Source organism: Ambystoma mexicanum, chromosome 12, assembly GCF_040938575.1.
Source record: "Ambystoma mexicanum isolate Mex_15411 chromosome 12, UKY_AmexF1_1, whole genome shotgun sequence".
Classification (NCBI taxonomy): domain Eukaryota; kingdom Metazoa; phylum Chordata; class Amphibia; order Caudata; family Ambystomatidae; genus Ambystoma; species Ambystoma mexicanum.
In genome coordinates this window covers 116,913,146-116,934,672 of record NC_090936.1, presented here as the reverse complement: position 1 = coordinate 116,934,672, position 21,527 = coordinate 116,913,146, and the positions used below count along the sequence as shown (strand labels likewise).

Genomic DNA, 21,527 nt, shown 5'->3' with positions numbered 1-21,527 from the left:
ATCGATTTTCCAATGGAACTGAAGAGGTCCAAATGGCTGGAACCTTAAACATATAGGTCCTTGATTTGGGAACCCTAATGTGAGCAAGGGAGAGCATAAAGAGTGATAGTCATTATCATGCCTAATGCCCACTGCATAGTCGTACAAAGCTCTGCCATAAGTAGCCTAAATTAGGCCCAAAACAGTAAAAAAAACTGTGATACCGCCTAGAACAATGCTGCAGCCAACTTAACTTAAAAGTGACTGCATGTGTATTTGACCCAAAGCAATGGGAAGCTATGCTAGCACACAAGGCAACAGTGCAGCCAACTTAGCTTAAAAAGTGACTGTGTATGCCTGGGTGTCCTAAAAAAGCTATCATATTGCCCCTATCCTCTGGGAGAGAGGCACAGTGCGACAAAAAATAATAGTTTTAATGTCATTTGTCAAGGAGTATATAGCTGTTTAAGGCAAAGAAATAACAGCTAAACAGAGAGTCTATAGAAACGAATCACACACGTTGACCAATAATCAATGGCCAGTGCAGCAGGTCTGAGCTGCAAGATACACAGAAGAAAGCTGGCAACGTATGCCTACATGAAAAGAAAATGGAAACTAAACCTAGAGTCTCTAAATATAATGAAAATGTACAAGCGCTACATCGATGATATCATTATCATTTGGGATAAAACAAAGGCCGATTACCTTTCGTTCCTTCCATGGCTTAATGCTAGGGATATGAATCTCAAATTTACTATGTCAGTCAACAATTCATCCCTGCCATTCTTGGATTTATTAATCAAAAATGACGAGGGACATATCATCGTTGACCTGTACCGAAAAGAAACTGATCGCAATACCATCTTGAGATTCGATAGTTTCCATCCCGAATCATTGCGGAAAAGTATCCCCTACAGTCAGTTTCTTAGGGCTAGGCGTAATTGCACAAAAGTCGAGGATTACAGGACACAGGCTAACATCATTGAAGAAAGACTTCAGCAACGAGGTTATCCCAAACATTTAAAACTATTATTTTTTGGCAGCACTGTGCCTCTCTCCCAGAGGGTAGGGGCAATATGATAGCTTTTTTAGGACACCCAGGCATACGCAGTCATTTTTTAAGCTAAGTTGGCTGCACTGTTGCCTTGTGTGCTAGCATAGCTTCCCATTGCTTTGGGTCAAATACACATGCAGTCACTTTTAAGTTAAGTTGGCTGCAGTATTGTTCTAGGCGGTATCACAGTTTTTTACTTTTTTGGGCCTAATTTAGGCTACTTATGGCAGAGCTTTGTATACACTATGCAGTGGGCATTTTGCGTGATATTGACTATCACTCTTTATGCTCTCCCTTGCTCACATTAGGGTTCCCAAATCAAGGACCTATATGTTTAAGGTTCCAGCCATTTGGACCTCTTCAGTTCCATTGGAAAATCGATCCAAAAGTGACTTGACAAATTTTGGAAACATTGTAAATCCGGAGGTTAGTACTTCTAGGGAGTTGGAGTGATGTATGTTCCTTGGGGGTGGGATATGCTGTGCTTTAGTGTTGAAGTCTGAGATAATTTAGTGATATCTCAATACTGCACTGTTTTTGTCTCCTCAGATGTATATTGACTATCATCTTTTGTTTCGCTTGGGTTGCGTCATCCAAATAATTATGATTTTCGGCACCACATGCGGACCAATTTAGGTGAACATGTACCTGATTTATTTCTTTGTTTGCTTTTTAATGTTTAGATGTGTTGATTTTTAAGAGGCTCAGTCATTTTTTCCTAATGTGTTTTCTTTTTTCTTGTTTTTTCCCTCTTATTTGTTGGTTTTATTGTGTTTTACTATGGGTTGATGCTCTTAATAGATTTGAGACCTACAATCAAGCTTTGGAATCATCCAACATTTTATCTACGAGAACTACTGGGTCATTGATTAATTGTACATGAATTCGAGTACCAGTATGTTTTCACTCTAATTTGTACTCCACAGTGCGCCCTGACGAAGGCGACTACTAGCTCACCTGATTGAACTAGATAGATTCCTGTCGCCGAAACTGTGATGACATTTTAACATCTTGTATGTACAGTTGGCACTTAGCACCTTTTGCATTAAGCACTTTATTTTGCCTGCAGTACTTTTTTTGCATCTCTATTACTGAATGATACCTCAGAATATGAGATGGATATGTATGACCACCATTAATATTTGGTCAAGAAATGTGTGATCTAAATTGCTGTTACATATGTAAATGTGTTTGATACAAGAATTGTTTGTACTAATATCGACTTATAATGAATTTTTTAATGTTGATATTTCATTATTGTATTTTATGTAATTTTATAGTGTTTTTTGATAAATATGAAAATATGAAGTTGTTATGACTGGGCCTCTTATCTGTCCACCTCTTTTCCACGATTTGAGTACTTTCTACTAACCCAGTACTCATCCATGTGACCCCCCTTCTTAATGGTGCCACCCCAACTACTTGTAAATAAAGTCTCTGTTGGTTCCGATGTCAAAATTCTACACCCCTCCCACTCTCCCTTTAGTGTTTTCCCAACTTCACCCCCAATCTCCCCTCCTTCTCCCAACTCTGTGAACCCCTTCCCAACTCCCTAAGGATGGCCCAGATTCCTATGACTGCTCGGACGTAGTGTCCGTCGCGCCTGGCCCTCTGGCCTCCCAGAGATTTTGTCGCAGGGACTACTAAACCCCACTATATGTTCCATCAACCGTCTCCCAACCCGCCCCCGTTGGGCCGCCTTCCGTTGTCTTGGTTACTGTATCTGTTTCCTCACTGTGGAACCTTATGTTACCCTGCCCCTTCTCACTTGACCACCTTGTGATCTAGTGTTCTCAGACTCCGGCGGCCTTGGCCTTTCATTTCTTGATGGGTGCCTTGCCTCTACTGGGGACCTTTTTCCATTCCCACGGTTTCCTGCAGGGTCTTTCTCCTCTCCATGGGCCGTCGCTTGTCCCCTAAGAGTCTCCCTGCAGGTTAAGAATGAGCTCTCCCTCCTCACATGTGGTGATTCAGTGCTGAGTTCCTTCCCACGTGAAGAGCAGCCCAAAGGGGAAAGTTCATTTGTAACGTACTTGCTTTGAAGTTAAAACGCACACTATAGGACCAATCTGTCTCCTCTTGTGCAGGGTAACCTGTGCGAGGTCCTGATAGAGATGGACTTTCTCCCCGTTGGTTTGGGCTTGGCCCGCCAGTCTCGCCCTGCATAGGATTTGTTCTTTTTGTTCGTAAGAGGTGACCACCACCAGCACATCCTGGGGGCATATCCACGGTTCTCCTGTTCTGCATGGGTCCACTCTATGTATCCTGTCATTCTGGACCCCTGGCGTTACGTCCATCACTAGGACCTCTGCGAAGAGTTGTTGGGCCGTGCTTTTCAGGTCCTTGTCTTCAACCTTTTCTGCAAGTTTCTTGATTCTGACCTTGGACCTCTCGATGTCCTCAGATTGTATCTCTAGGTTGTGCATTAGTCGGCCGAGGCGTTCCAAGGTTTCCTCCATTTTCCTGGAGTCCTCTTCCAACTCCTGGATGGCCCTCTCAGTTGTGTCAGTGATTTCTTCCAGTTTGGCCACGTCCACTTTCAGTTCCTTTACAGTTTGTTTTATTTGTGTTCTCAATGATTCATATTGCGTTTGGAAGAAGGCCATAAATTGATGTTGGAACTCCTTGAGCCAGCCTTGCATATCTTCTTTCCGAATAGCCATGTTTATGTCTGGGCTGGTGTTCTGGTATTTCGAGATCTGACTGTATCCTGTGTCCTTAGACCGCGTCGCTGGATCTGTGTCCCACTGATCCTTTAAGCTCGAGGTGTGTTTTGCGGGGGGGGAGGGGATTTGTTATGGCAGTGCCCCTATCGTTTTCTCTCTGGTCTTTGACATTAGGCTATTTGGTTTATAGTGTTTTCAATGTCTTTGGTGCTCTCTAGTTGTTAACGCGTCCTCGCTCGTAGCTTGCTTTCCGTGGGGGATATGGTACACCCGGTTTCGAGTCCCTTGAGGGTACCGTAGTGCTCTTCTGACTCTCCATCCCTTCCTTGGTGGGTGCTTCTCCTCCTGGATCTGTTACCTTTATATTGGTACCCCTTGTCGCAGGTGCCCCTTATTGGATATCCATGTTGTTTAGCGCCCCGGGCTGGAGATCCCTCTTTCGGGCTTGTTCTCCCCTGTGTCCCCTGGTGGTTTTCCTCTCCTGGGGTGCCCTGACTTCTGTTTGAGAGCCCGCTACTCCGGTGTTGCTGGGGTGTTGTTCACTGGCTTCTAATGAGGGTTCCTTATGCCGCTGCTCTTCCCGACTTGAATGATGTGGGTCTGGGCTGGTCTCTTTGGTGTCCTCTCTGTGTGCCCAGTGTGTGAATTGGGGACTGTGCCTCCCCTGCTAGTGAGGGGCTCCCAGTCTCTATTTTGATGGTTTTGCCTCCTTTGTAGGTATTCTTACTGTGTTCCAATTAGTTTTCTGCCCTGCTGCCTGGCCGTCCGCTTTCCTTGCCGTTGTCCCGCTGTCTACGGCGTTCTGCCCAGGGCCTGCTTGATCAAATGGTGCTGGTCTGTTCTTGACCTTTGCATTGCGTTCCAAGAGTGCCTGCTTGGTTGTTGGGAGACTGCACCTTTTCCGTAAAGGAGGAGTGCCTCGCTCCCCTTAATGTAGACGCTGCCTCTGTGCCGATTGAGTGGTGCCTCTCGCTTTGCTGGTCCTGTCCCTAGTTACTGCCTTTTGGTGCGCCGGCTCGTCCCTCACTGCTGGTCACGTTGGTCCCTTCTCCCCCTGTGACTGTGATTGTCCTGTGCTGGCAGTGATTGCTGCCGAGGCGTTGGGTCGGGGGGGGTGAGTGCAAACCACAGCTCCCAGGCCTCGTTGATGTGGTCCGCCCGCGTTGCTGGTCCTTTTCCTCGCCGGCCGCTGCTTCTTGCTGAGCCGGCTCGTCCTTCACACCTGGGCGTGCTTCTTGGTTCTTTTTCTTTGCTGCCGTTGCGGCGAGGCTGCCATTCTTCCGCTAATGCAATGCTGTTGCTTGGGAGTCTCTTGTTATTTGGGGTACTTGCGGAAGGTAACCGAAGATGAATTAAAAGCGACATTCGCAGCCCTGTGGGGAGAGGCTCTCAGTAATGTCCTCTACCCACGGCTGCCATCTTGGGAGTCGGCTTAACTGTCTTGAGGGGACATTCTGGAGGAAGTTGTTGAGATTGAGACCCTCTGTCCCTATGGAGGTTATTCGATTGGAGTTGGTTCTGATCTCACTGGGAGGACAGGTGGAAAGGAAGAGGGCTGAACTCTACTTGAAGGCGAAGACGACACTGGTTTTCCCCGTTTTGAAAATCTTCGGGGCAAACTGCGGTAGGGGCAAACATTTGGATAGTGAAACGTTTGACAATCACCCAATGTCTACCTTCCAAATGATTAGCTGGTATCCAAACTGGAGATGTCAGGGCGGCTATCAAAGCTTAAAAGTTTCATTTAAAGCTAAATTTGATTTATACGATTGAAATAGAAAAGATGAACACATTGCTACTTTAAAAAGTTTGAGTAATGTAGCAAATGTGATGCATGATTACAAAAGACCCCAATTTTACATCAAATTGAGCCTCAATATAGAAGTGAGCAAGTTTATGCTGCGCCTCCATATACATGAACTACCACTATTATCCATTCTGACACCGCAATTGAAAATTCCCTTGAAGGGTAGATACTGTCAAGTGTGTAAGAAAAGTGATTATTTGGAAACATCTAAGTACCTGTTTACGGAGGGCGTCACATTAAGCACACTTTATATGTGTACATATGAAAAATGTGTCTACAAATAAGACTCTATTAAATCTGTTGAATTTTGGGCCTACTGTCTGAACTCACCCTCAGTGTCAATTCACATTACACTTTACAGAGTTTGGTGTCAAATAGCATAGATGTTGCCAACTAGTGTCGCTACCAACAGACACCTTAAATAGCACAGGAAAATTTGCACCATAGCACTAAAGAATATTGAGATGGCTGTCATCCAAGGTGCCCCCCCTACCCTTGGCTGACCAAGGTACCGACATTTAACATCAGGTCATACCAAAGAGGGTCTAATGCTACATAGTAAAGCTGTTATCAACTAATATTGTAATCTCTAGACAACTCAAGTAACATGGGTTAATCCTGTATTAAAGTACCAAATAAGTGCCTGAGACTTTTCTCCCACTTAAAATAATGTCTTCTGATTCTACTTTCCTTAACCCAAGGATGATTCAGGTTCTAAAATGTATTATTAGAATAACATGATTGTTTTTATTTTATTTTTTATTTATGTATTTGCTTTATTTAGTTTACATTAAAATTTTAGCAAAACTCGACAAACTTATAAAAAAAGGTATCCCAACCCATCATAGGGTTAACTCCATTTAGTCCATTACTTTTTTATACAGTTTTCGTTTATTGGCCATTCGCTGTAAGCATTGGATTCTCCAAAACATTCCAGTGTAATATTACCATTGCAGTTGTCACTCAGGTTTGGGTTCCACCCAGTATAAATCTCCACCAATCCTCTGCAGTAAGTGTCCGAAATATATTCAGGAAATGGCCGAAATAACGTCTACGTTCCAAGCTAAACATAGGGCAGATGGTTAGTAAATCACAGAGAGTTTCTATCGACTCTGCAGTTTTACAGATTCTACACAAAATATCGCTTGCTTCCTCTTTGGATCTCGCTGCTATGATTTCCTTGGACCTGTGTAAGTTAAAAAGTATCCTCATGAATGATGTTCGGAGTTTGGGGTCTGGGCATTTCTGTAAATAGGATTGAATTTCTCCTTGTTTTCGTGACTCTGTTACCAGTTGTTTATGTAGTTTCAGCTTGTTTAGATCTTCTATTGTCTGTCAGTTTCAAAGATCTTAACCCAAGTTATTTTCTGACAACCTGAATAGGCATTGAGTGGGGTAAACCGAGAATAGTTTTCCAAAAACTCCCCTCTACAAATGCCCAGACTTTAGGAGGTAAGTCCAAGAGAACCTCAGCACCATAGGATAGGGCCGGAACGACTTTAGCAGTGTTTTTGTTCGGTTTAGGCTATCGAAGGCTTGGAAAAGTCCACAAATGCCAGATGTAGTCTGCTGTTGTTCTCAATGGTCTTTGCTTTCAATAGGTTGATCAAAAATGCCAGGGGGGAGGTCCCCTGTCCCTTGACAAAACCTGCCTGGAACTTGGCGTTTAGACCATTTGTCTGTGCCCATGTGGTCAGTCTTTTTAGGAGCAGTGTGGCATAAATTTTTCCTAGTACATCCGATAGTGCTATCGGCCTGTAGTTGTTGGGATCAGAGCGGGTGACATTTTTAAATATTGGAATTATGTGCGCAGTCTTCCAGGATAGCAGGCTGGATTTTGAAGAGAGAACATTCTGGAGCACCAAGTCTAGCATAGTGGCCCACTGTCAAGATTTTCTTTTAGCATGTCATTAGATAACCCATCCGGCGCCGGAGCGCGGGAGGAACTTAATCTTTTAATCATGATGACGAGATCGTCATAGTCATCTGGCAGGAGCCCGGTGGAAGAAGGCACTAAAAGAACATCATTCGGCACAGGCAGATTAGCGAACAGCAAACCAAAGAAAGCCGTCAAATTTGCCTCTGTTGCATAGTACGCTTGTAGGTAGTGCTGGGTCTTATTTAGTGACCTGATCAAGGACCAGGTCTCGGGAGGTGATTTTCTTGTCAAGAATCTTAACTTAGTTTCTGCACCATTTTGAAGTAAAGCGTTTCATTGGCTAATACTCCAAGATATGTAGTTGGCCTTTAGATGTTTAATTTCTGCTTCAGACATGGTGCTCAGAGATTTCTTAAGGGCTCGGAGAGTGTCTCATATCTTTTCTTTTCCTGACCAGAACACCATCATACGTATTTTGATGCGTGTTTACTTGGCAACAGGATTTACATTTATTACGATAGAGCGTCAAGGTAGTGGTGTAGTCCACTAGAATCGCATGTCTTGCTGTGTGTTTGTCAATTGTCTGCTCTAAAAAGGACTTGATAGTTTGCGCAAGAGCTCTTGTGTTCATTCTTAGTCTATTTCCTTTGTTAACCATTTCAATTTGAGCGTTGGTTTTAGTTGTAGGTCTTATGATCTCAAGTGAGATGTTAACCAATTGTGATCACTTCGTAAGGAGGTAAGGACATTCAAAGACATAACATCCTTAACTAGGTTTCTTGAAATGAATATGTAGTCGATGGCTGACGATTGAACACCTCTTTTCCACATTGGGAGTAGAATAAATATTTTTTCAAAGCAACCATTTGTCACGTGCAAGTCACGGTTGGTGATTAATTCCAGCCATAGGTTCTCCTTTTGTGAGATCGCAAGGATACCATCTATGTTGTCTACATCGTGTTTTTTTTCCGTTGAAAGATAGTTGGCGTTAAAATCGCCACATAATATGATGGAGGAATTGCTCCAGTTGTATGCTTTGTCAATAGCTTCTGACAGGTGTTCCCGCATCTCTTTTATGCCGATGTCAGTAGCAATCCAATAGATGTTGATGAGAGACACATGAGTTGGCGTGGGCTTTTCCCATGGGTTACAGCCTTTTGTCTTTCTTAAGATGGTATATTGAAGAAAGGCTCCTATAGGACTATGTTTGATTATCTCAAAGTTTGCTTTGGTGTTAATCAGGGGTAGCAGACCCGCTCATGGTCTGTCCGCTTCACCCCTTATGGCCGGGTTAAGGATTGATGTACAGCCGTCCAGGGACGGCTCCGTGGACAGCCCTTTCTCTTGGAGACAAATGAAGTCTATGTCATCCCAAGGAGCTGCTCCCTCCTCCAGCAGGTGAGAAAAACCTCCTGTGTTCGGAGATAAGAGAGTTGCAGCATTTTGTGAGTGATCTCTGAGGGATGGCTGCTATTGCATTTGTTTGGGTGCCAATACTGAGGGGAGCCAAGCCTATGATGACTCTTCAATGCTAGCTTTGGAGGACTGAGTTTATTGTGACGTCCTCCTGGTCTGATTTATTCCAACTGCACAGTTAATGGTCAGCACTAGATTCGATTTCAGAGGTTCTGTAAAGTTCTCACCCTTAGATATTCGTCTGAGTTTCATTCCTGGCAGATCTAAATCCTGGGGCTCTTCTGGTGGGCTTCCTGTTGTCCTAATAGAGTAGCATCTGCTGTAAAGGGTGGCCGAGGACTGTTGATCAACTCTAAATTGACTCGGTTTATCAGGGTTAGTCGCTCTGCAGACCCCTTGGGGAGGTCGGTCAAATCGAAGGCCATCGTTAGAAAGCTTGCAGTTACAGTCAGGAGTAGGTTTTTACTATTACAAAACTCAAATGAAGGTACACCAGATCAGATTTCTCTTCTCTTTGGAATTCTATTATATTGAAATCTTCACTGGTGATTTGCCTCAGTTGAGGGATGCAATGGCATAGTCTGACCAAATTGTGCTTGTTTAGAATTCGATTATCTCTCTCGTCAACCGCTCTTTCCAGTCTTAGACAGTGGGAGTAGTCTTTTGTTAAGTGTGGATGACTAACATGGTGTTTTGCCCTCCTTTTCTCATTGCTCGTTTTGTATCGCAGATTGCGGGTTGATCTTATTTCTCTGGCCTCTCAGTCATGGTAATTGTGTATCTTCGGTAGGGCACAACCAGCATGGGTATATGTGGACTTAATGTTACCATTAGCCATACTGCCAGGATTTTTAAAGAGGGAGTCGGAGCGCAAGGGCATCTCTCGAATCCTTTCCTTGTGTTCTGGTGATGATGTCTTAGGGGTAGTTTTATTTTCTTGTGCGTTGACTTAAGCCATAAGGCGGTCTCTTTTTTCAGCCATCATTAGAAAGGGGGAGTCCCCTGGGGCATCATTGGCAGAGATGGCTGTAGTGCTATTTTCCATCTTGTGTCTAGCGGGTTGGCTGGTCACTTTGCCTGCTACAAATTCCCTTGCTGAGTGTTCTTCGGTCCTTGGAGGAATATTGATCTCGCTTGCTTCAATCAAGTAAACCGAAAGATCGAGGAGAGGGTTGGGATTGTTCTGAGTCGGCTGATCTGCATCTTCCTTTTGGGGGGCTTGTACCTTCTTTTTAATAGTCGATTCCTTCAATTTGGATGCTTTAGTCTTCTCCTGATGTTTACTGACTTTCAGAGGCGATGATAGTTTTTTAAGGAATCTCCTTGCTTCATTACCATAGGAGCGATGGGGGCGGTTTCTGGGGGATAGATGTAGTGAACTTTTTTGTTTCCGAACAGCGGATAGATTTTGGCTCCCTCGCTGGTCTCGTTATTATACCGGTTTGAGGAGGCACCCTGAGATGGCTTGCTTGATTTATCTCCCCCTTCTTCTCAATAGAATTAGTATCCTGTGCGGATTCGAGACAATCCGTGTTTAATTCATGATCCAGGATCGCCACTGTGGCTTTATCAAGATTGACCGTTATAGTACCTTCCTCTGGGCCAGCATCACCAATGGTACTCTCCGAAGAGATGGTATGGCTTTGGTTAGAATCGTCATGGATTACGCTCCTGTCTCGGTGTGGATTAACAGTAGGGGATCCTAATTTAGGTTGGGATAGACTGGTACGCCTCTCGCTGTTTTTCTTTTTATGTTTTATATCAGAGGTCAGTCTGTTATCAGCCTCACAATGGGTCTGGGCCATGATTTAGCCTTCAACAAATATTATTTTAGAGTGCATCATCACTAGGAGGTTGATGTGGTTAGCCAAGGTTTCATGGATGTCTTCATAAAGCTTCATGAAGGGAGCCATTGCAATGGTGATCATTGACATTTGTGCCAGAGGATCTTGTTTAGATGGCCTAGAATGCTTAGCGTCTGAGTCTGTTGATGTAGAACGACGTGCCTTATTACCATTTGTATTCTCTGGTGGGGTTGTTATGGGTATTACTAGCAAGGTATGAGCCCCGGGATGCAGGGGGAGCTGAATGTGCTTGGTCATGGGTTGCAAATGTGCTTTTCATTCTTCATTCCTTGTTGACTTGTCTTTCAGAGAGGGAGCTATCCATTTCAGCCACTGGTTCTTTATTTCTTACTGGTTTCCGAACAGGAGTATTCAACCTCTTCTGTAAAGTCTTTCCCGTCGCCTCTTCCATACTTGTATTATTTAAGGACTTGTATGATTTAAGTATACTGTCCTTGCTCTCAGGATCTCAATATCTTGTTGCACATCTACTATCACGATGGCCGCGTACTCCAGACGCTCTTGAACAGGTGTCTCTTTACTTGAAATGTTAATGATTTTTGCAATGGGGCCTTCATGCGCCCGATCTGTGCTGGTGTTCATCAAGGTTTCTTCTTGCTTTGCCAAGACAGAGGAATTGGATGCTAGTCTGGGTCGTTTATGCTTGTCGGTTTCTTTCTAAAGGTTCCTCTGAGGTAGGATGGCTGTTGTGTAGGCCTATTGACAGCAGGGAGACTGACAGAAAATCCTCCTCGTCCCTAGTACCTTCTAGCAATTCAGCATCTGTTAGATCTTGTGGGTGAATTTCTGTTGGAAATTGCGTATTGATCTTTTTGTTCAAATTCCTTCTCTTAGATCGAATTACTGAACACATTGGTGCTTAACATGCCGTCTGATCTACCCAGGTGTGCTTAAGGGGAGGATTTAGGCGTTTCTCTAGTCTCGTTGGGCCTGGCCATTTCCATTTCAGCAGTGGTAGGGCTGTCTGTAAATCTTCCTGAATCATTATGGTGCATTCCGATGGGCTAGATTGATTTATAGTAGGTCTAGAATCCGATGAAAAGGAGGCCTCTTCCATGGGTCGGCAAATTGTTGGACCCTCTTCAGGCTCATCATCTGTCCTATCTGAATGGGCAGGAATTTCAATCTCGGAGGTACATGAGCTTGCCATGGCGACTAAAGCATTTGTTTTGAGAAGTACCTCTCCAGCTGGTTCAACAGGGGTTACAGTCCCGTTTATCCCGGGGCTACAGTGAAAGTTTGTATCTGAGAAAGACTGAGATGGCTTTTCAGAGGGTAGAGATAAAGAGCATGCTGAAGAATCCAGACCTCCCTCTACCCCCTGAGCTGTGGTGGACTCTGATTCGTGGCATAGCGCACCATTGGAATCTTGACTGTTAGGGGAGTAGAACCGAAGAAGTTCTAAATTTGCAAGCAATAACCCTTCCCCCTCCTGTGTGGTCAGTGTTTGATCCGCCGGGACAGAAGCCAGGTTCTTTGTTGGCGAGGGCCATGGAGCGGGATTGAATTGATCCTGGAAAGGTTAACAGGTTAGATTACAGCATTATAAGGTGGATGTGCAGCCGGATTCACAGAGGTGTCTGATGGGAGGGCGGAGCGGGATATTGGTATCGACCCTATTTCTTGATACATTAGAACAGAACCATTCTGTGTTTCCGCTAGCTTACTTGACATCGCAGATGGTATTGCACCTATGTTTGCGATGTTCACGCTATCAGATGTAGGTGTTGACCTTGATTCGCCACCCTCCGACAATAGGCTGGGCGCTCCGCTTAAAAGGGTCCAGGGTGCTTGTCGTACAATCCATTGCCCCTCTGGAGTCCATTGGCCCTCTGGTGTCTGTTGAGTCACCTCTTCCAGGTCTCTGTGCCATTGTGGATTCCTCCAGCAGTCCGTCCACTCGGTCCAGCCACTCCAGACAGTAGGCCTGTACCGGGTAGATAGAGATTTTCTTAAAGCAGCAGTTGACAGCAAAAGCAGCTCACAGAGCATTGCTCCCTGCCACCCGCCTCCTTAATCTGTGAAGAAGCAAAAGCAGACTGGAAATGGCTAGAAACAAGGGTCCCTCACCAACACGAGCAGAGAGAATACTCTCTGCTCCTTCGCCGTTTCTGCAACCATTGGTATGCGTCTTGCGGGGTGCAGCCTGCACTCACTGTGGCGGGGGACCGTAAGTGCCAGAGGGGTGAGGGTGGGGGTAAGGAAGTGAGTCAGCGACTAGTTGCCGATGAGTTTAAAGTATAGCCCCCCTGAGGGTTGCTTAGCGCCTCGGCAAGAGTCTGAAATGCGTGATGGGGCCGCACTGAGTAATGAGATATGTCTGCTTATATCTGCTTTCCTGGCCGCCAGTCTGGGGGAGCAGGGTTTCCTAGTTGCCTCCCCTGCACCCCTTCTAGACTCGGTAAGACTCTGCAGGCTCAAACACCAAAGCACGGTACGTCCAATGGCTCCCGCAGCTCAGCAACTCAGCAGCTCTTCCTAAGGCTAGAGGAAAGCACCTGCAAACATGTCAAACACGTCATGCCGCACTGAACTCTGCGTTTCATGACTATGCACGTCTCTTTGATAACTTCATTATTTGTAAAACCACACTGTTATAAGTATATACTCTATGAATGTATTCATTACTCATTATTATTGTACATATTTACACTGAAAAAGTTTAACTACTGATACTTATATGTTTATATGCTTGAATGAATGTTTCTATGTTTTTGTATTATGTATATGAATTTTGTCTGTAAAAAGTCAAATTGACTATATACAATAATAATAAATAAAATAAAAAGTAAGATCATGCATGAAGTTCCTGGGCTCGGGAAGAAGGCCATCTAAGACAAATTTCTCCAACAAAATGGAAGTCTACTGTTGCAGAGAGATTGAGCAATGAAAGGCAGAAATACTGAACGGTTGAAGAAACTAAGTGATCAATCATAGAAAGCCCTGACTCAGATGATTGACGCAAACATGCTTCCTGCTTCACAGATAAACTGCAAATAATGACTGAAAGGACCTGTATGTCCCCAAACCAATCTCCTTATCCCCTGGTTCCAACTCGATGGAGACTTCATGATGAGAACCAGCAGCATAAACACATCTAGCCAATTATTGCTTAAGACGTAAATTGCCCCTTCTAAAACTTTGCACCAGCTGGTATTGTGATACTGCCAGCAAAGAGAAAAGCGCAATGCCCCAATCGGGCACTCTCATGCCATTGCAATTCCTGGCATCCACTTGACCCAAAGTCCCCTCTACCAGTGGATAAACAACCCAGCATTCCAGATTATCAAAGCTCGGACTCACTCACACTGACACCTGCACGAGGACATGGAGCAGAAACTGGGGCTGGAAGGAGGATGTGGAGGATGGGGTGGCCTGCTAGATCATGTATGAAAGAAAAACTTATCAACCTGGCTCAGATGTCTTTGGATTTAAGCGGTAAGAGCTACACCCTGTCTCTACGAAGATCAGCATTTTTTTGACAGAGTACATCAGTAACCCCTAAAGAATTTCTCTGACCACATTCGTGACTTATGACTGGGTGCCTGAGCAAAAACCCAAATGAAAGAAGAAATGAAAGAAACAAACATAAAACATATCTCAAGTCAAAGCATTTTAAAAACGCAAGACTTGGCAAAGCCAATACTTTTGTCGTTTACTGCAGTTTTTTGCATTTTGCATTAATCGGCACCAGGGTGCAAGAAGAAGAGTGCACAATTTCAAAGGGGGATGCAATAAGGTGCACATGTGTGCAAAAGAATGAGAAGGAAGGTGAATAGAGCAAGGGAAGAAAAGATTGAGAGAGGGGGCCATCGATGATGAGCAAGAGGAAATATGAGCGAGAAAGGTTGAGAGTGAGAGGGTAAGAAATAATGCAAGAGTGTGAGAGGAAGGATTACAGGGGGTATAGAGTGTGGGTGGGGTGGGTGGGTTGTAGAGAGAGTTGGGTGGGTGGGCATTGAGAAAGTGGGGGTAGGGTGGGTCCGTGTTGGTAGAGAGAGGTGGGTAGGTGGAGATAGAGAGAGTGGAGGCAGGGTGGGTGGGGTAGAGATAGTGGAGGTAGGGTGGTGGGGTTAGAGAGAGAGCGGAGGTTGGGTGGGTGGGGGTAGAGAGAGTGGAGGTGGCTGGGTGGGGGTAGAGAGAGTGGTGGTTGGACGGGGTAGAGAGAGTGGAGGTTGGATGGGGTAGTAAGTGGAGGTATGGTCGATGTGGGTAGAGAGTGGGGGTATTGTGGGGCAGCGGGGATAGAGAGTGGGGGTAGGGTGGAGGTATAGAAAGTTGGGGGTAGGGTGGGTTGGTAGGGGTAGAGATAGTTTGGGTAGAGTTGGTTGGTGGTGGTAGAGAGTGATGTTAGGGTGGGTGGCGGTAGAGAGTGGGGGTAGGGTTGCTGGTTCATGGTAGTCAGGGTTGGTGGAAGTAGAGGGAATGTTGTAGGATAGCTGGTGGGGGTAGACAGGGTGGAGTTAGGGTGGCTGCGGGAGAAAGTGAGGATTGGGTGGGTGAGGGAAGAGAGGGTGGGGCTTGGGTGGATGGTGCTAGAGAGGGAAGTGGTAGTGTGAGGGGTAGGGTGGGTAGTGGTGGGTAAGTGGATGGAGTTAGAGAGAGGGGGTAGAATGGATGTGTGTAGAGGGAGTGGTGGTAGGGTAGGTGGGTGGGGGTAGGGTGGTTTGGGGTTAGGGTGGGTAAGGGTAGAGCAGGTGGCGATTGGGTGGGTGGGGTAGAGACAGGTAGGGTGAGTGGGTAGGGGTAAGGTGGGAAGTGCTGGGCGAGTGAGTGGGGTTAGAGAGAGTGTGGGTGGGTGGGTGATGGTAGTTGGTTGGGGGCAATAAACATGAACAAAGCTGCCTCAGGAGGACTTTGCAAAAGTAACCTAAATAGTCCAATCAAAACCCAACCAGCACATGTTGGGTTGGCTCCGGTCCAGTGGTGCACCTTGTAACCTATCATGACCACCGTTCTGCGCTACACTGAGTGTGGGGGGGTCACAGCCCAGGGCAGCAGCTCCACGGACTGTGTCAGCAGGGGTTGCACCTGCAGCATCGCCTTCGGCTCTGCCTTATGAGGACAGGTTCTATGATTGCTTCATGTGCCTAATGAGGTCTCAGCAGATGAGCTGGACTCCTCAAATCCTTAATCAAGGAGGTCATTCCTCCGGCTCCTCTGGCTCCTCCACCTCTGGTGGCACTAGTACTGCAGCCACCCCGGTAGTAGGGGATGGTGCTCCTGCTAGAATTCAGACATAGGAGGGCTGGGTTCCCACACCAGAAAGCGGTTCAGCTTTGCGGGCCACAGCGGATCTAACCCTGGTACCAGGCTCCCAGGCAGACTCACCACAAGTGGACTGCCTGGCAGGGCAAGTGGACAAGGACACAGACAAGGAAGATGACCTAGAGGCCTCAGCTTCCATAAACGCATTTCACGACAGAATAGAGGGCATGGTGGAAGTCTTGGGGTGCCTCCGCCACAACAGGAGCAGCCACATTCTGGTGTGCTCATAGAAGTGCTGGCCCTTAGGGCGCATAGCAAATATGGCATACCCTTGCAGAAAGGTGTGGTGGCCTTGGCGAAGAAGGAATGGCTGAAGCTCAGTTCAGCTCAACCGGTCAACAAGAGGCTGGACGCCAAGTACATGCAGGTAAAGGGGGAGACTATTCTCCTGTCCAACCCACAGCCGACTCCTCCGTCATCGCGGAAGCATCCATGTATACTAAAACCCAGTCCTCCGGGATATCAGGATCTTCGGCGGCAGCCCACGTAGGGAAAGAAGACAGGCAATTGGAGACCTATGGAAAAAGGTCTACCAGAATTCGGGCCTGCACCTTTCGACAGGCCAATGCGGACGCAATATTAGCAGCCTCCAACCAAAAGTTGTGGAGGGAGATTGCCAACTTCCTACCAGACCTTCCCCTCCATAGGTAGGCAGGCCACGTTTAAGGCGGGCCTGGCTGAGGCCAAAGTAGTGGCACAGGATTTCCTTGAGTGGCTAACATCAATACGGCAGGGAGGGGCATCTGTGTGGCTACTGACATGAGCAGAGCGGCATGGTTGCATGCTACCAGATTTAATGTAGATGTCCAGGATAGGATACTAGATGTCCCCTTCGAAGGGACTGAGCTCTTCCACTCCTCCATGGATGAGGAACTCAATAAGAAAAAGACCAGTTCTCAGATGGAGAAATCACTGGCAATGCTTGCTGAGCCACCGGCCAAACCGTTTGGCCAGTCGCAGGGCAGGTCACACCAGAGGAGCAGGGCATTTGGCTGATTCAGGGGCTTTTGGGACTGCCGGGCCACGCAGCCGGACATCAGTGCACCTCGCACAATGCGTTCTTCCAGTCCCCCTCCTCCAACCCAGAAACAATGTGGGTGATGTCCCGGTACATCCCTCCCCAGTGGTGGGCAGACTGGCTCTCCACGAGATTAAGTGGCCTTCCCTTTTCACAGACCCCTGCATACTTTCCGTGGTTTCCAGGGGTTTTGACTCCCAGTTCCATCTCCTCACCCATTTTCACCCTCTCCGTTATAGATACACTCACCAGCTCTGTTAAAAGAAATCGCTTCCCTGATACAGAACAGGGCGGTAGAGGAAGTACCCCCACATCAGATGGGCTATAGCTACTATTCCAGAATGTTTGCCATCCCCAAGAAGAACCAGATGGTCCTGAAGGTTGTGCTTGACCGATCGTTCCTGAAAAATTCAAGATTATAACACCAGCAGAGATTGCAGAGGCTGTCTGCAAGGGAGTTTGGATGTGCTCCCTGGACCTGAAAAATGCATATTTGCACATCTCGATTTGGCAGCCACACAGGCAAGTTCTGATGTTCTCAATAATGGGGCAGCACTTCCAGTATCGAGTGCTGCCATTCGGCCTTAACTCTGCCCCTCGCATGTTCACAAGGCTGATGAATACGATGGGGGCGCTGCTCCGGGCCAGAGGTCATCACATATATTCATATTTGGACGACTGGCTGGTCAGGAGAAGCACACAGGAAAGGGGCAAGCCCCACCCTGGAGTACCTCATGGACCTTCTCTACAACCTCTTTTTTTCAGTAAACCAAACCAAGTCGGAGTTTACCCCAGCACAGTCCCTGATTTTCCTTGAATTGTCATGGGATACAGTCAGGCAGAGGATTTTCCCCACACAAGAAAGGGTCATGCAATACTCAGTGGAATGAGCCATTCCCTTGGCAGGCAGACAATGTCAGCATTGTGGTATCAGTACCTGTTAGGGCTCATGATGGCCTGCATTCTGGCAGTGCCCTACGCCAGACTGAAGATGTAGAGATTACAGCTGCCACTTAGCAGACAACTGGGACCTAGGGAATGGTTCTCAGACGGACAAGATCACAATAACAGTAGAGGTCAAATCAGATCTTGCGTGGTGAAGGCACAGGGAAATCTGATGAATGGTGCGCCATCCTGCCAGGAGGAGACATCAGTGTTTATCACTACGAATTCCTCTCTGGCGGGAGCGCCACGCTGCACAGCTATTCAATTCTCTGGTCGCGGAGCACATAAATATGCTGGAGCTGGAGCTGAAAGCCGTTGAATTGGCTGTACCAGTGTTTCTCCTGATGATTGGACAGTGCACATGCACAGTTTGCACAGATATAATAAAAAGTGTAAAATGAGTCAAAACGGATATAGACGTAGTCGGTTGACCGCTCTATTCCCTCCTACCCTACCTTCCACACCTCTCTAAAATCTTCTCTTCCATTCACCTCCCTAACACCTTTTGCTTCCTCCCTTACTTCTGCTACTACTTCTACCCACACCTCCTACTCCCTTTCCTACTTCTTTACCACCCTGTCCTTCCACTCTACACCCCCTACCCTACACCCTAATTCTTCTCTCTTCCATTTTTCTCCCTTACACATTTTGCTTCCTCTCTTACTTCTGCTTTTACCACTACTCATACCTCCCACTCCTCTCAAACCTTGGTCCCTCTTTACTCTCACCAAACCTCATCAATAATGTAAATTATTTCTTATACTGTTTTCTGGTTTGATTCAATTGTTATTTAATGCTTGTTGTATCTTGCTTGTTCCTCTTGTAAAGCGTGTTGGATTAAAATGCTATATAAATTCAATAAAATACAAATACTTGTAAATCCTTTTTGACTCATTCTACAGGGATAACACTTTCTTATTTCACTTTTTATTTTTTCATTAATTTTGCACTTTTTATTATTTCTGTTCAAATTGTGCATGGATACAGGATTGGTCGCAGGTGGCTGAAGGCCAGAAAAAGTATTGATTTAAGGACAAATCTCATGAACGCATATTTAAGGGTGGGTGGAATAAAAGAAAACATATCGCCTTCAAATGCCAGATGGATAGGTCCTGCGACATCCTGAAGTAAGCTCTATACCATTGGAGTTTTAAGAAAACTCAAGAAACCTACATCTGTCTGTAGGGTGGTGCATGAAATTAACTTTGAGCTTAGTTGCGGGACAATTCTTCCGCTATCACTGTTAAATAGGCATCGCAACATCGATCCCTAGGGTAGCCTGGACTCCCAGGGATAGTTATTCCTAGAGCGATAGCGACAGTTTTAGGTTGATTAAGTCTTAGCTTAAAAAGTGTTTTGTGCGCTTCGTGGTCACCCCTCTGTGTCACAAAATATTCTACTCTGATGAATAAGAGGTTAATTGTATACGGACCAGGTTCCCTGTTTATGGTTCCTACTCTTGTAAGTTTCATGACAAGGAAACAGGGCGTCATTAGACCATAATGTGTCATAATAATTATAATCGTTCTTTTATAACGCACTTAATACCAGAGATTGGTTTCTAAGCACACAATCGGGATTAAAACCTGTGTTGCGCTGCATCATCTTGCTTCCAAGACAAACGATTCGGCAGATAGCGAGAACATTTTGCCCGTAAGTATTCTGCCCTTAAATCGTACAGGGCACGATGGACCAGGCTAAGCACCTTAAACTTAATGTACTGAGCCACAGGCAATCAGTGCAAAGAGCGCAGAACTGGTGAAATATGAGCCCCATAAGGGAATCCTGTAGCCAAATGCGCGGCCAGATTTTGCAGACGCAGCGACCATGGCAGCGACTACCAGTGACCTCAGATTCATAGGCAGAATAAGAAGCACCTTTTTTTGTATCTTGAGGTGAAAGTGGCCAGCTCGGCATACCGCCGATACTTGTGCATACATAGAAAGGGTAGCAAAGATAACCGCTCCTAGATTCTTCACTTTGACAACCGGGACAGGGAGAGGACCAAGAGGCAGAGGCCAGAAGGAAGACACCCACAGTGAGGGATCGGGGAGGGGGGATCAGGCGTGTCGCTTCAAAGTGCATGACTAGAGTTAAGATAAAGCCCAGTTAGGCTAGGTGCGTTGCAAGAGTAGGCAGCATACTGGCATACTTGATCTGCCTGAAGGTCCTTCCCTGACGTCAAATAAAATGTCTATGCACACTGCATCACACCTTCAAAAACATGGGCTTCGTAATGGCAAGTTTGAGAGGAAGGAGTCTTTTCAGTTAGCTTGTGATTTGGATATATGTTTGCATGTTATCACATTATAGTGCATTAATCCGTATGACCCGAACAACTTTCTACCAAAATCTGTAATCTTTTGAAAAAAGATTATAATGTAAATATTTTGCTTTTATTCTAATTTAGATATTGATGAGTGCTCATTTGAACGAACATGTGACCATACCTGCGTCAACTATCCAGGAAGTTTTGAATGCCTCTGTCATAAAGGTTACACTTTGTATGGATTGACACACTGTGGAGGTTTGTTTTCTTTTCCTTTACCTTGTTTATATAGTTCTTTATCTTGCTTAAATAGTGACACAAGAAACATTTCTTTTGCTTCAAAATGATATTCTTTCCCATATGAACAACTGTTTCTATTTAGATGAAAAAGCGCAATACATTTTTTATGTTGCAATTACATATTGAAGTGTGCCAGTTGGTTAATTGATTTAAAAAATGTAACTTTAAAAAGAAATGCTAACATTGTTAAGCCTCTCACTTTCTCTCTCCAAACACAGTTAAGCCTTTCCTTCTCTCTCTCTCTCTCTCTCTCTCTCTCTCTCTCTCTCTCTCTCTCTCTCTCTCTCTCTGTATATTATAGAGTTGTAATCGTGATTCTGTAGGTAAGGTTACACAACACTTCACATAGGAATGTGCAAAACATTTTTCTCCAGCATTGGATCTTTCATGGATTCACATGCTTAGAATATTCCCCGTCGTCAGACTGGGACCCCTCGGTACACATATATAGCCTTTTCCTATAGGAAAACTTCCGACACTTTTGTGTCCTATCTATGTCCTTTTAGGACCCGCCTACGCATGCTCCGCAGGCCGTCCCAGTATAAGAGGCCCGCCCCCGCGGTTCCCCTTCAGATTTCAACCGTCTCCAAAGTAGTGGGATCTCCTTGTGTTGTCTTACTATTTTGTACTAGGTTGCCTTATTGGATTTCGAGTACGATATGTCCTCTGTATCAGGAAAAGCGCTGTTCCGTCCATGCGCGACGTGCGGCTTGAAAAAGGTTTACGAGGGGGATGGACATATGGATTGTATATATTGCCTCCACCCTCACCATTCGGCGGATGCCTGCGACATATGCAAGGGTTTTTCTCAAAAAACCCTCAAAGACCGGAACCGACGCCTGGTGGCATGGCTGAATGAGGGTGCGGGGGCATACCCCCCCTCGGAGGTAGGCTCCACACAGTTGGCGAAAACATCACGCCGCGCGGCCTTGTCGGAACCACCGGCGAAGAAATCTAGACCGTCGGAAAAAGAGTCGTCTGGAACTCACTCCACTACAGACTCCTCGTCAAAGAAATCATCCTCATCAAAAAAGCATGAGAAGGAAAGGAAATCCTCCTCT

The 21,527-nt window shown here is 45.8% G+C and overlaps 1 protein-coding gene across 3 annotated transcripts in view; it reads left to right on the top strand.

Annotated features, from left to right (window-relative positions):
- The window catches only part of SCUBE1 (signal peptide, CUB domain and EGF like domain containing 1), a 2,600,196-nt gene that overhangs the window by 1,048,129 nt on the left and 1,530,540 nt on the right, over positions 1 to 21,527 (top strand). For all 3 annotated transcript variants that reach the window (XM_069628128.1, XM_069628129.1, XM_069628127.1), the window contains one exon: positions 20,308 to 20,424. In XM_069628128.1, coding sequence (XP_069484229.1) covers positions 20,308 to 20,424 — 117 coding nt within the window. The remainder of the gene's footprint in view (positions 1 to 20,307; positions 20,425 to 21,527) is intronic.